Here is a 13,847-nt window from a genome sequence, read left to right as displayed (position 1 = left end):
ATAGTAAGAATGAATCTGGATTCATCCTGGTTTAAACTTAAAAAATAACAAGGGTGAAACTGAATACATCCTGATGTAAATTAAAAATAAAAAAATATTTGAAAATGGATAGGATGAAACTGTTTACATCCTGACTATTTTTACATTCCAGTATCAAATTTTACATGTTTTTTCACTCAAGAATTGTCATTGTTGGGTTAATTGACCAATTTTTTGAAAAAAAAACCCAAAATGAGAAGAAAAAAAACTCATAAGTTGTTGATGTCCTAATTCAATTTGGTTTCATCAGGATTGCACTATATAGATTACTGTATGTCGGAGAACGGTGATTGTTGTATGTCCGAAAGAATGTAGGGCATGAAACATGGCCCCACCTTGGTAATTCATTTGACACAGGCAACTCCGGTTGAAGAAGCTGCTGATTTATCCATCGCTGCTTCCTAGTGCCTTGTTCTTGAATGAGTTTAGTTTCTTCGTCCCCAGATACTTTGTGTGAAGAAGCATTTGTCGAAGTTGATTGTCTCCTATCTTTTTCACGGTGTATTAACCTCTCTGAGTTTACCGACTTGGTTAGTTTACTGTAACATGAATTGCATACACGATGAAGCTTGTTTTTAATCGGTGCCAATGATGCATTAATAACCGTCTTATTCCTACATGCATTACAGTACGCTAACCCGCAATTGTAACAGTTATGCTTATTCCTGGTGAACCCGAAAACCATGCTACACAGACTACAACTAGATTGATGAGTAGAGAAAATAGATTTATGTTGACAGATTGCAGCTGTAAAATTAGACCCACAAATTACACTCTCTACTTGTCTCTGTCTCAAGGCTTCCACTGGAGTTGGAGAGTTTCTATCTTCAGTATCTCCCAACCCTAATCGTCCATTTGCACCTTTACCCCATGTAAAAACTTCTCCTCTTGATGTCAAAACAGCAATATGATAGGATCCGGACGAAATACCCTTAACAAATTCTCCTTTAAGCTTGCCTTCCACAATTGTTGTAGGAGTGAAATATCGCACATTCATTATTTATGCGAATAAAGGTCATGCTATATGAGTGAAGATCATTGTACATAGTAAAATGGAGATGACGTATTTGATGATGTCAGCATAATCACAAGTAAAGTGTGAAGATCTGTGCGAAGTGTAGACTGTGCGAATCTGAGTGAATGTACATGAGCGATTGTAACGCACAGTGATTCCGATAATAAAGGGTCTATTAGTTGTCATCCACTATGTAAGTATCCTATATAAAGGGAAAGGGCTGTCATGTAATGAGAGATCTCAGTGAGTGTGTTAGATAAGAAATTAGGAGAGAGAAAGTTTATTTGGAGAGCAAGTAAAATCTTTGTATTATCTTGTATCCAATTGAAGATTTGAATAAGTAAATATATGATTTTCACCATGATTTCTTAAACATTGCTCAGATAGTTATATAAGTGTGGTTGTAGGATTTCCTGCAACTACATCTGGCGCTAGAAACAGGGACTGGTGATAAATCTTGTTAGTTAGTTTATAGAATCTTGGAAACTTAGATCTAGAAATTTTGGAGAAAACAAAGATGAAGAGTGAAGAGTCTATAGAGAAAGCATGAACCATGACGATACGAGGAAGAGGAAGGAGTATACAGTGCAATTCTATAAAAAAAACGTCAATCTCCGATGCAAATTTCCAAGTAGGAATAACAAAAAGAATACCATGTGAGATACCAGAGAAGGAAGGTGAGCCAATTCAAGAGATTAAGGAATCAACACCAATGGGAGAACCAAGAGCGAATTTCACTGTAGAAGAACCAAGAAAAGAAATAAATGTTGGAACGGAAGAAGAACCAAAAATATTAAAAAGAAGAACCACAATGGATAAAGAAGAAGAAGAAAGAACAATAAATATTTTACGCGAGTATAATGACATATTCGCATGGAGTATGGAAAAGATGTCAGGAATAGGTCCAACTGTCGCATGTCACAAGTTGGATATTAAAAATAATGCGAAGCCATTTAAGTAAAGAGTAAAGAAGCAGAGGATCATGTAGAAAACTTGAAGGAAATATTCGAACAAATGAGAAAGTTCAATATAAAGGTAAATCCAGAAAAATGTGTTTTCGGAGTGTCGTCGGGAAATTTTTTGGGATACATAATATCAAAGGAAGCAATTGAAGTTGATTCTGAAAAGGTAAAAGCAGTGCGAGATATGCCACCACCTGCGATAGTAAAAGATGTTCAGAAATTAAATGGTTTGGTAGCTTCGCTGGGGAGATTTATTTCACCTTTTTCTGATAAGTGCAAACACTTTTTTAATATATTAAAGAAAGGAACAAAATTTGAATGGACAGATGAATGCGATAAATCTCTACAACATATTAAAAATTACTTAATGAACCTATCCATTATGCATAAAGCAAAGCCAGAGATGATATGTTGCTATATTTGGCATCAACACCGTATGAATTAAGTGTTGTTTTGTTATGATCGGACCATATATAATCAAAAGAATAGTTGGTAATGGAGCTTATGAGTTGAAGGACCCTGAAGGAAGAGATGTAGGATGCAAATTAGATCGTCCTTGGAATAGGTTACATTTGAAGAAGTATTATCCATAAACACTTGCGATAAGAATCGCACAGGCGACAATGATGCGAACTTACGCATACGAGTTCATATTTTGAACATGGATGTAAAATTCAATTCAATGAAAAAGTTTGAAGTCTTCGCACACTGCCAAGAAATTCCTTCATAAGAAAAAGGAAAATGTAAGACCTTGAAGTAAGACCTTAATAGAAGGCAATAGAAATAAAAACTCTAATTAGGGAGGCTAGGCATCCGAATGTGGCGTGCAACCTAGTTCGCATAAATGCTAGAGGAAAAAAGTAGTACCTATCGCACGTCATATTCGGGGGGAGTCCTGGTAAAGCATGACTCAAGGGAAAGCTACATCGACCCTGGAACTTGAGTCATGGATATTTGGGGTGAGAAAAACGAAAATTCCCATCCAGGAAAGGCACCCAAATCGAAAAATTAGGGTAATAAGATCTTTCCTAAGGAATGCAGAACCTCGATCAGGGCGCCAAGGTACACGGTTGAGTCAAGAGTGCCCGGGGCTTCTGGAGCGTACCTTGCCACTCTTGACAAGTCCTGACTATGATGCACTCGGTCCGAAGATACCCCACTTAGGATGCGATTTCGTAACCATAAACCCTATCGGTGGAGGGATAAGAGACTGCGAAATCAACTGGTTGTTGTATTACCGAAAGGGAGGAGCCAACCTTAACCCGGTAGAGGTAAGCCTCCTTGAAGGGGAAACCATAGGGAAGATAAGGACGACACCCTCCATTAGGGAGCTGAATTGTGTCAAAAGACGTAAATGTCATGAGGCTTTTTACTCACGGGAGTATTAAGGCTTATCATATTTACGCACATAAGAAACCTGAAGAGGTAATAATACAAGAATATGATAAGGCGAGATCAATGGGTCTTTACATTTAGGTGTAATGACCGCCTGCGATCTCGTCGCACAGAAATAAAAGATACATTCAGACAAAATAAAACCTTTACTTAGGAAGGCAAAATAAGACCTCAAGAGAAAAGTTATATATAACCTAATGTTGTTTTGCAGGGATCAAAGACTTCGAAGAAAAATTAAATTCGCACACTTTTTTGTTACAAGAAAGATAATAAGAGGCAAGTATGGGAATTAAAACAAGGTGATATTGTCATTCTTGATCAAGAAACAAGTTCAAAGTATGTCAAAATAAAGAAAGGGAATTCAGATAGTTAAAAAATAAAAAGACTACACATTGCCAGAAGGTAAATTTTGTTCAACCAGAGACTTTTCGGCATCAATCTTGCTTGGATTCGGGTCTTTAAATTCAGCACCAGCCTTATCAACAGAATCCACATTACCAGATTTGTTCTTCTCAAGTTGATCCTCTTCATCTCTATCATGTTCATGATCTTTTTCATCATCGCTTACAAATTCATAGTCACTATCTGCTTCAGGATATTTCTCATCTTCGCTTACAACAAGTGGAGGGACAATTACTGGAGAGAGGGAGTTGCTCAGAAGGATCTGGTTAACTAGAGTTTTATCCTTATCATGAGCATTGCGAATAACTTCTTTCTCAATATTTCTGGCATTAATTTCCATGAAATTTTGAAGATATGCGAATCTTCTTCACGCCCGGTCCCTCGAAGCAGTGAGAGAAACTTCTATATTTCTATAAGATATCTCCAGGTTCGCACGATCTTTGCGAACTTTAGCTAAGTCAGCCCTCAACTTGGAATAGTAGATTGATTTGACTTTTCGGAGCCTGCAAAAAGTAATATGGGATCATGATTTATAAGTAAGATTCACATTAATAAAGTCTAAGGTAATAAACAAAGAAGACAGGCAAAATAAGGCAGTCAACCTTAGATGACTACCTTCGCATAGTTTAGAAAAGGCAAGAGTGTTATTCTTCATATTTTCCATAACTCTATCAAAATCATCACCAACTAAGCCATTGAGACGGGATCAAATCTTCTTTTCATCAGCAGAGAGGGAATTATTCTTTTTCTTAAGGACATTATGAGAATGCTTCAATTGATCATATTGTTCTTGAAGATGGTTCATATTCACAGTTAAATTTATCTTACTCTAGATGAGTTTTTCGTTCTGGCTATTTAATTCTTTAAATGAAGCTTCGTGTTAAACCTCTAGTGTGCAAGCTTGTTCTTGATCTTCATTTATTTGCTGAAGAATTGAGTACTGACGCGAAAACATTACTTCCTTGTTTAGAAAGGAACGTTTCTCCATGGAAAGAATATGGTTTTCTTTTGATAAAGTTTGATATCTTAAATCAGCACTATGCAATAGTTTAGATAAGTGGGAAATCTGAGCGTTTAATATTTCAACCTCTCGAGAAAGATGACTATTTTCATGAGTTAGATTATTAATCATGTCAAGCGAGTACGAACATTGGTTATCTAATTGATTTAATTGGATCTGCAACTTCTCATTATTCGCACGGGTATCTTCAGCAAGAAATTGAAAAGTGAATCTCTCCGCAACTCGCTTCTGGTCTAAATCTTAATAAATACATGAATAAGTTTAAAGAAATGAATAAGCGAAGACATGCACTATAAGATGCAGTAAATAAAGAGAAAAATACCTCTAGTTTTTTGGTTTTCATTGCGAAGACCTTCGGAATCATGAATTGAAACTTGGAGTTCTCCTTTTAGTCTACTGATTTTTTTTGCAGAAGAGTGTTCTGATGCGAAAGTTCTAACTCGGAGAAGCTAGATTCAAAATTTCCTTCAGCTAAAATCATTCTACGATGAGATTTCTGAAGAAGAATTGAGATAAGGATAAGTGATAGAGATGATACGATCAAGAAAACATACACAAGAGGCACTTACCAATACATATAGAGCAGTATGAAAGCTTGGATCAATTTGAGAATGAATCTCATCCCTAGTAGCTTTGTCAGAAGGAAACCCGCATAACAATCTACTCAAGGCGGAGCAAATACGAAGTTGGTGAGGATCATTAGTAGACGATTGAGCGGAATTGATGATGCCAAGTAATGTTTGAGAAGCAAACCTTAAACTATCGAAAGATTTTTTATCAAGAGAAAGAGGTTCCAATAAAAAAGAGGAAGATGAAGAAGGGGAAGCAGAAATAGAAGGAGAAGGAATAGTGAAGTTCGCAGGGTTAGGAATATTTATAAAAGGTTCAGTGTTCGAGAGCAAAGGAGTGTTCCCAAAGGTTGAGATAGTTTGAACAACGTCCGAAGAAATCGCAGAGGCAGGAGTAGGGGTATCCTTTATTCCTTGATCATCACCCTTTGAAGTAGGTATATCCTTTGTTCCTTGATCAACAACTTTATCTTCGGAAGGAAAGATTTTTTCGAGAGTGACGGACAAATTCGCATCAGTAGGATGAGTATTAGCTTGAGTTGTCTTTTCTGCGAAAATAGGAGAGGAGACGTAGCAACACCAAACTCAGGAATATCAATATTTGAGTTAAGAGTTGTAGGCTTGTGAATTCTCTTAAGCTTATGTCATTTTCCACCACCCATCTCACAATCGGAATCCTGTAAGAACAACGAAGATAAGAAATATATGCAACAATATTGTTTGATAAAAATTAATATATTTCTTACTCCTTTGTTATGCGAAGTCTTCCTCTTGAGAGACTCTTTGTAGTTGGTATTTGAAGAAGATTTAGGGTTGGGAACAGTTACTTTGAAGCCATCTGAGGATGAGTTTTTCCTGCAAACAGTATGGGAATAAAGTTAATCATAAGATAAACAATTATGATCAATAATTGTGATTATCAAAAGAACATGAGATTGATTTTTATAAAATATGCAAACCTTGAGTCGAGATCCATGAAGTTGATAATAAAAGAACAGCAGCAGCAACAACAACAATGAATCAGAGAAGCAGTAACAGAAAGATAAAAATCTGGAAGAAGTTGGAAAGAAAAAACGAAACCAGAAAATAAGAAGAAGCTATTTCTCTAGGATAAATCAATAAATAGGTAAAAGAGATGACCGGTTAGAAACTGGGTATATCGGTAAAAAAGAGAAGAGTCGACACGTGCAGGTAAATAGACTGAAATTACGGAAAAATGTCGGTAAAGCAGAATATGAAAAGTTGAACATGTGCGATACTTTAGGATGGAGATTTCTCATATCGTTTACTCTATAAAGAGAACGAAATGAGAAGAGGCAGAATGTAGGAGTGAAATATCGCACATTCATTATTTATGCGAAGTAAAGGTCATGCAATATGAGCGAAGATCATCGCACATAGTAAAATGGAGATGACGTATTTGATGATGTCAGCATAATCACAAGTAAAGTGTGAAGATGTTTGCGAAGTGTAGACTGTGCGAATCTGAGTGAATGTACATGAGCGATTGTAACGCACAATGATTCCGATAATAAAGGATCTATTAGCTGTCATCCACTATGTAAGTATCCTATATAAAGGGAAAGAGTTGTCATGTAATGAGAGATCTCAGTGAATGTGTTAGATAAGATATTAGGAGAGAGAAAGTTTATTTGGAGAGCAAGTAAAACCTTTGTATTATCTTGTATCCAATTGAAAATTTGAATGAGAAAATATATGATTTTCACCATGATTTCTTAATACACTTCTCAGATAGTTATATAAGTGTGGTTGTAGGATATCCTGCAACTACAATTGCAATTGAATTATTCTTAGCTTGTGGATTCCCAAGTTTCCCATATGATGCAGCTCCCATCGTACAAACTTTACGTGAATTCATCAATCCAACAGTGAGCATCCTACCACACGATACTTGAACAAAATCATAATGCATAAATCTTGCTACACAAGTTGGTGATAGACACATTTTTGTGCCTGATATAATCTCAACTGTATATATTGTTAGTGCTCGATTTTGTATTTATTTTGGCTTTTTATGTCTTTGTAGGTGTTTTTGGAAAAATAAGATTTTGCGGCGAAATTGGCTCGAAAAGTGTTTTTTGCGTTCATGGGAGGACATTTGCTATTCGGACCCTCACTTTGGATAAGGGGTAACCTAATTACTAAGGGGAATCCCATTTCTAGGCATCTGCTAATCGCACCCCTACTTTGGATAAGGGGCAACCATCTTCAACATTCAAAAATCAGGTTTTGGCGGGAAAAAAAGTGTACTGAAAGAGCAGTTTTGGCAATCGTGATTTGGAGGAGTTTGAGGTCGATTAAACCTCTGATTTTCATAGGATTGACTCCTTGTGGGTTTAGGAATATGATATGGGTGTTTAAATCGATTAGATTGCGCTCAAACGACGGATTTTTCTCACAACAAGAAAATATGGAAAGTCATGTGTGTGACCTATTTAAGGGAATTTTAGAGTGATTAAAACGCTGTAAATCTTCCCAAAGATTTGTATCTATCTAAGGAAGAGTTTAGAATAAAAAGGAAAGCTCAGAAACGCGTAGAAATCCTAAAACAAGAAATTGTCGCAACTTGGCCGTGAAGAGAAGGAAAGAGATTTTGGAAGATTTGGGAGACATTTAATCGGTATTTTTGATATTAATAGATGTCTTGGTCATATAGAAGAGGTGTCGTCAGTTCGGGAACCTAAGGAGAGCCAGAGAAGAAGAAATCAGAGCTTTATCAAACTCTGTTTCTGCTGCTGCTGCTGTTGAAGAAGAAGAACAGCTGAAGAACATTGACCCTCGGTAGACAGTCGCAGAAAAGTGTCACTGTTTAACAGCTGAAGAACATTAAGCTGTTCAGGGCAGTCTTATTTTAGGGTCTTAAAATGAGCGACAAAGCAACAGTTTTTCTATAACAGTTCCATTGTAACAGCTGTTTTGCAACACCAATACACTGTTGCAAACAGTCTATGTTATTACTTTTCACTCTTTTAATCATCTTTTGAGCAACAAACACATATTTTGAGATCATGTTTAATATGAGGAGCTAAACCCCAAAACTGGGATGACGGACGAAGCCATATTTCATACGTGTGGTAATTATACTTAATTCTTTTTATGACTTTTTGCATTAATTTGATCGTCTTATGATTTTTCTTAATTAGTTGTGAAGTCGTATGATGATGTATGCTTGGTCTAAGTGCTTTTGATGCATCATGCTAGTGATTTACAGTTAATCTTTTTAAAATCTACCCTGGCAAAGAATTAGAGTCAATAAACAAGAGCTATAATTGTCTAAGAATTGATTTTTGAACCACATGGTATGAGGTTTGGTGGAATCCTGAGTCTCGGTAATCTCTCGACATTGTGACAAACCTTGTGTGTATATTTTCTTTATTTTTATTGTTTTCTATTATTAAGTCTGAAATTGAGTCTACACAAGTCCGAGTTGAACGGACTTTATTTATCACTTAAAAAACTACATCAATTTTTGGAGCCGCCGACGCGGATTTGTATTTAGATTTGTTTTAGGTTTATTTTTATTTTTATTATTTTTTGTTCTTTTTACGCGTTTTTGTATTTTTCGATTCTTTTCAGATTTGGAGCGAAGCTACAAGGAAAGAAAAATTGCTATAAAAGGAAAGCATCGCCAAATAAGGAAAGAAAAGAGGAATCCGAAAGGAGTGAAGAAGAAGATTTTATATATAGTTATTTTGTTTATTTTTAGAAACTGTAAATATGATTTTATTTTTGTAATTTTTCTTTTTCTTTTTGGACATTTTTATTTTTGGACTGGACATTATTATTATTTTGAAACCCTAAGGAAGGGTTAAAAAATTAAATATAAACTGTTTGCAGGGAAGGACGACAGTTACGATACTGTCTCGGCCCCTCGGGTTCGTACACTGACATAGGAGTCGGTGGCCTGAGTCGACTTCAACGGTTCATCGCCCGTCTGGTACGGGAGGTAAGACTCTATCCACCCACGAATCGCCCGTCAGTGGGTTTTATTTTGTGTGACAACTCACACCCCTGCAATAGAATGTCGAACTGGTATTACAATAGTCAATACAACGAATATCCGACTGAGTTTCAAAATGGACGTTACTACTTTGACCATAGTGTGAATAGTGGTTGGGAACATCAGCCTTTTGAAGATTATGGTCCATACCATGGTGAGCCCAATTACTATCCACATACGCATCGGTCATATGAGCAAAATTCTTATATTTCTCCTTTAGAAGAGTCTCTCAGGAAATTAGAAGAGTCGACACGTAGGATAGCTGAGATGAATAACTTAGTTTATGACGAAAAAAAACTTTTAATCTGAGCAACAAACATCTTTTGAGCAACAAACACATATTTTGAGATCATGATTAATATGAGGAGCTAAACCCCAACACTGGGATGACGGAGGAAGCCATATTTCATACTTGTGGTAATTATATTTAATTCTTTTTATGACTTTTTGCATTAATTTAATCGTCTTATGATTTTTCTTAATTAGTTGTGAAGTCGTATGATGATGTATGCTTGGTCTAAGTGCTTTTGATGCATCATGCTAGTGATTTACAGTTAATCTTTTTAAAATCTACCCTGGCAAAGAATTAGAGTCAATAAACAAGAGCTATAATTATCTAAGAATTGATTTATGAGCCACATGGTATGAGGTTTGGTGGAATCCTGAGTCTCAGTAATCTCTCGACATTGTGACAAACCTTGTGTACATATTTTCTTTATCTTTATTGTTTTCTATTATTAAGTCTGAAATTGAATCTACACAAGTCCGAGTTGAACGAACTTTGTTTACCACTTAAAAAACTACATCAGTTGGTAAAACCTTCCTCCCACAATCCAAATGTCCTAGTTTTCCTTTATCCCCATATCCCCATGTAAACAACTTTCCGGCAAGAGCATTTGGTTTCGGAGCATCAAACATGATATCAACAACTGTTGTTGTATGCCATGATCCACATGCAACAGATTTAACCCGTAATCCTTTTAGAGATTCAAGTTCTTTAGGCTTTGAAACACTTAGAATATTTCCATGCCCCAGCATGATGGTTTTCAAATAGTGATTGTAGTAGTGGTAAAAACTGGGTCTTTTCAGACTTGTGAAGGTAACAAAATTTCTAGATTTAAATAAAATTTAGGAAAAATAGCAAACTGAAGTAAAATTTTATGGAGAAATAGGGGTTAAGATTCCACCAATCAACAATACTTATGTGATCTAATATTTTTTTACTATGCAATTTAAATAATTGGGTTGATTCTAAAAATTGCCAAGAGCAGATTTTCCAAAATATCAAATGTTAATCACAAGTATAATGCATCAAGAGTCTAAAACTAAGCATGCATTATCAAGAGAAAACACAGTTGATTAATAAAAACCATTTAAATCATTTTTATCAATGCAACTAATCATATAAAAATATTGCATAAATTAATAAAATAGAGATTACCACATAATTATTGTGAGAATGGCTTCCTCTGTCACCCCTTGGATTGGGTTTAGCTCCTCATCCCAAAAACATGATCATAAGATGTATTCATGGCTTAATAATGTGTTTTTATTGATGAAAATGGTGTAAAAAGAAGTTTGCAACGCTGTATAAATGTTACAGCGTCACTGTTACAAAGTGGAAGGGTCTTAAAAACAACGATAGTAGCACTAACTGCTGTAAAACAACCACAGTTGGTTTTGAAATAAGACTGCTGAAGAACGACGGACTCTGCGAGTCTGTTCTTCGTGTTCTTCAGGTTCTTCAATGGCAGCAGCAGCAGCAGCACCAATTCTCTGTAACTTCCTCTACTCGTCTCTAAACTCCTCCTAACTCTCTCCTAAGGGTTTCTAACCCTTCTATGACTTGAAACCACTCTTATATAGCCCTCAAATCCCAAATAACTCGTATAAATTCCGACTTTTTCTTCTCTGCGCTGTTGAGAGAATAATCCCTTCTGTTGAGCTTTTTCACGTGTTGTTAGCTATAAAATAGCTACCAAAATCTTCCCTAGACTTGAATAAGACCGTGTACTCGTCAAATTCCTCCAGAAATCTCTCAAAAATCTTTGAAAGTGCACAACAGGACACGTCTCTCTGTTTTAACTTTGATTGCTTCTCCCGGATATTATAGCCCAATTAAGCCCATGAAATCATCCATACTAGAATTTTATATCCATATCACGTCCATCCCAATCAATTTCCGGTGTTTAATCTCCCTAAAACAGCTCCAACAATCGGATCAAAAATCAACAGCGAAATGCATGGCCTTTCCCGCCAAAACCAGTATTTGAAATTTGAAGAAGACCCCCCCCTATCCAGTTCTGGTGTCCCTTTAGCAGCTGCCTGGAAATAGGTCACCCCTTAGTAATTAGGTTACCCCTTATCCAAAATCAAGGGTCCGTATAGCAAGTGTCCTCTGAGGCATTTTCCGCACTTTTTTCGGGGTTCCTCCGGGGTATTTCTGGGATACTTCCGGTACACTTCTGAGGCGCTTCCGGTACGTTATCAACGGAGGTCCAAATGCCACATTTTTAGCCAAATTCGCCGCAAAACTTTATTCTTCTAAAAACACCTACAAATAAATAAAATATCCAAATAAGTACAATATCGAGTACTAACAATATATACAAATGAGCTATATTAGACACATAAATGCGTCTATCACAGCACGCCGAATGTTCCTTCTCCGTAAGCAAATAACTGATCCGAAGAGCTTATTATTGCCGTATGCCATTCCCCACACGTAACACTTGACACATATATACCATCCAAAGGACCAAATATTTTATGTTGCCACCACTTATTCCTATTGCGGAAAATGGGTCATTTGTCCAAATATTTTTAAATCACGGTTCAAATGGACGAGTAAAAAATAATTTGGGTGAAATGGCAAAAAAAAATAGTATATATGTGTCCGTGCAATTCATCCTAGCTTAAATTTAAAAAATAGCAAGGATGAAACTGGATACATCCTGTGTAAATTAAAAATAAGAAAAAATATTTGAAAATGGGCACGATGAAACTGGTTACATCCTGCCTATATTTTACATTTTTGTCCTTAAACAGGATCAAAATCTAATTGTCCATTTCACCCAGGAATTGTTGATTTTGATCTTTTTAACCAATTTTGTGTTCCTATTTCCCATATTATCTAAAATATCACCACCAACACAGTTCACGGCCCACGTATAAAGTTCACCAGCATTCGTCAGAGCACAAGCATGATGTTCACCGCAAGCAACAGATTCTTTATTAACCCCATGTAGAGTTTCAACAATCTTAGGATGAAACACATCCATATTAACTTTGTGTCCCAGTCTTCCTCCTTTCTCATGTCCCCAGCAGAACACTTCGCCTTGACCAGTATTAGTAACCAAGGCAGCATGTTTTCCTCCGAAGGAAATGTTCTTGATTTTAGTAGTTTGGGTAACAAAGAATCATGTCGGCGCACCATTACCACTACCACCCAAGTATCCGTCTTCTATTCCTTCTCCCCATATCAATATGTCCCTGAGAACGTTATTACATTCCGTTGGTGGAATTTCCGTATCTGCTACTCTTGGATCTGACGATGAGCAAATAATTTTGGAAGAATATGGCAACAAGGGACCGACTTGGACTTCCACAAAAGCTTCGCACCTAAATAGTCAAATTGCCAACTATCCAATGTTAGAATGAAACTACATCACAATTCACCAGATTATTGTGAATATTAACCGCTGCACAGTTTCGATACCCAAAAACAAGTAAAGGTATGTTTAGTAAACGAGATTCTGGCATTACTAGAATTAAAGGTCCTTGATGGGTATGTGGAAATACTGATCATATGGCAGTTCACTGTATACAACGTAAGGATAAGAAGAATAATGCTAACTTGGTTGAAAATAACAAAGACGAGTTTTCTGATGTGTTGTTTGAAGTTAACTTGGTGACCAATGTGATGGATTGGTGGGTAGACTCTGGAGCTACCAAGCATGTTTGTGGGAACAAAGACCTGTTCACCTCCTACCAGAGGATAGAGGAAGGCGAGAAACTCTACATGGGTAACTCATCTGCATCAGAGGTTGCAGGAAAAGGAAAGGTCGGTCTGAAGCTCACATCTGGAAAGACTCTCACATTGAATGAAGTTCTTCATGTTCCAGACATCTGCAAAAATCTTGTTTCTTGTTCTGTTTTAGATGATAAGGGTTTTAAAGTTACAATTGAGTCTGGAAAACTTATAGTAACTAAGGGCAATGATTATGTGGGTAAGGTTATAAGACTGGGGGTCTATATAAACTTAATGTCACCTGTCCTGAATTGAGATTGAATGATTCTTATTCTTACATGTGTATGTCATTGAATGTTTGGCATGGTAGACTTGGTCATGTAAATTACAAATCAATGCATAAACTGGCTAGTGTATGCTGCATACCCAAATTCATTTTAGATAAAAAATCAT

General features: G+C 36.3%; 1 protein-coding gene across 1 annotated transcript; it reads right to left on the bottom strand.

Moving 5' to 3' along the window:
• Nucleotides 1-271: 271 nt before the first annotated feature.
• Nucleotides 272-13,186, bottom strand: LOC113329703 (PH, RCC1 and FYVE domains-containing protein 1-like). The gene is made up of 6 exons (XM_026576545.1): nucleotides 13,103-13,186; nucleotides 12,546-12,813; nucleotides 12,076-12,228; nucleotides 10,255-10,461; nucleotides 7,203-7,377; nucleotides 272-1,010 (listed from the first exon to the last, which is right to left on the bottom strand). The coding sequence occupies exons 1-6, from the start codon at nucleotides 13,184-13,186 to the stop codon at nucleotides 272-274; spliced, it is 1,626 nt and encodes a 541-aa protein (XP_026432330.1).
• Nucleotides 13,187-13,847: the final 661 nt, after the last annotated feature.

Source organism: Papaver somniferum, unplaced genomic scaffold, assembly GCF_003573695.1.
Source record: "Papaver somniferum cultivar HN1 unplaced genomic scaffold, ASM357369v1 unplaced-scaffold_117, whole genome shotgun sequence".
In the NCBI taxonomy this organism is placed as follows: Eukaryota; Viridiplantae; Streptophyta; class Magnoliopsida; order Ranunculales; family Papaveraceae; genus Papaver; species Papaver somniferum.
Note: the sequence above shows the minus strand (reverse complement) of the source record. Positions and strands in the feature narration are given on the sequence as shown.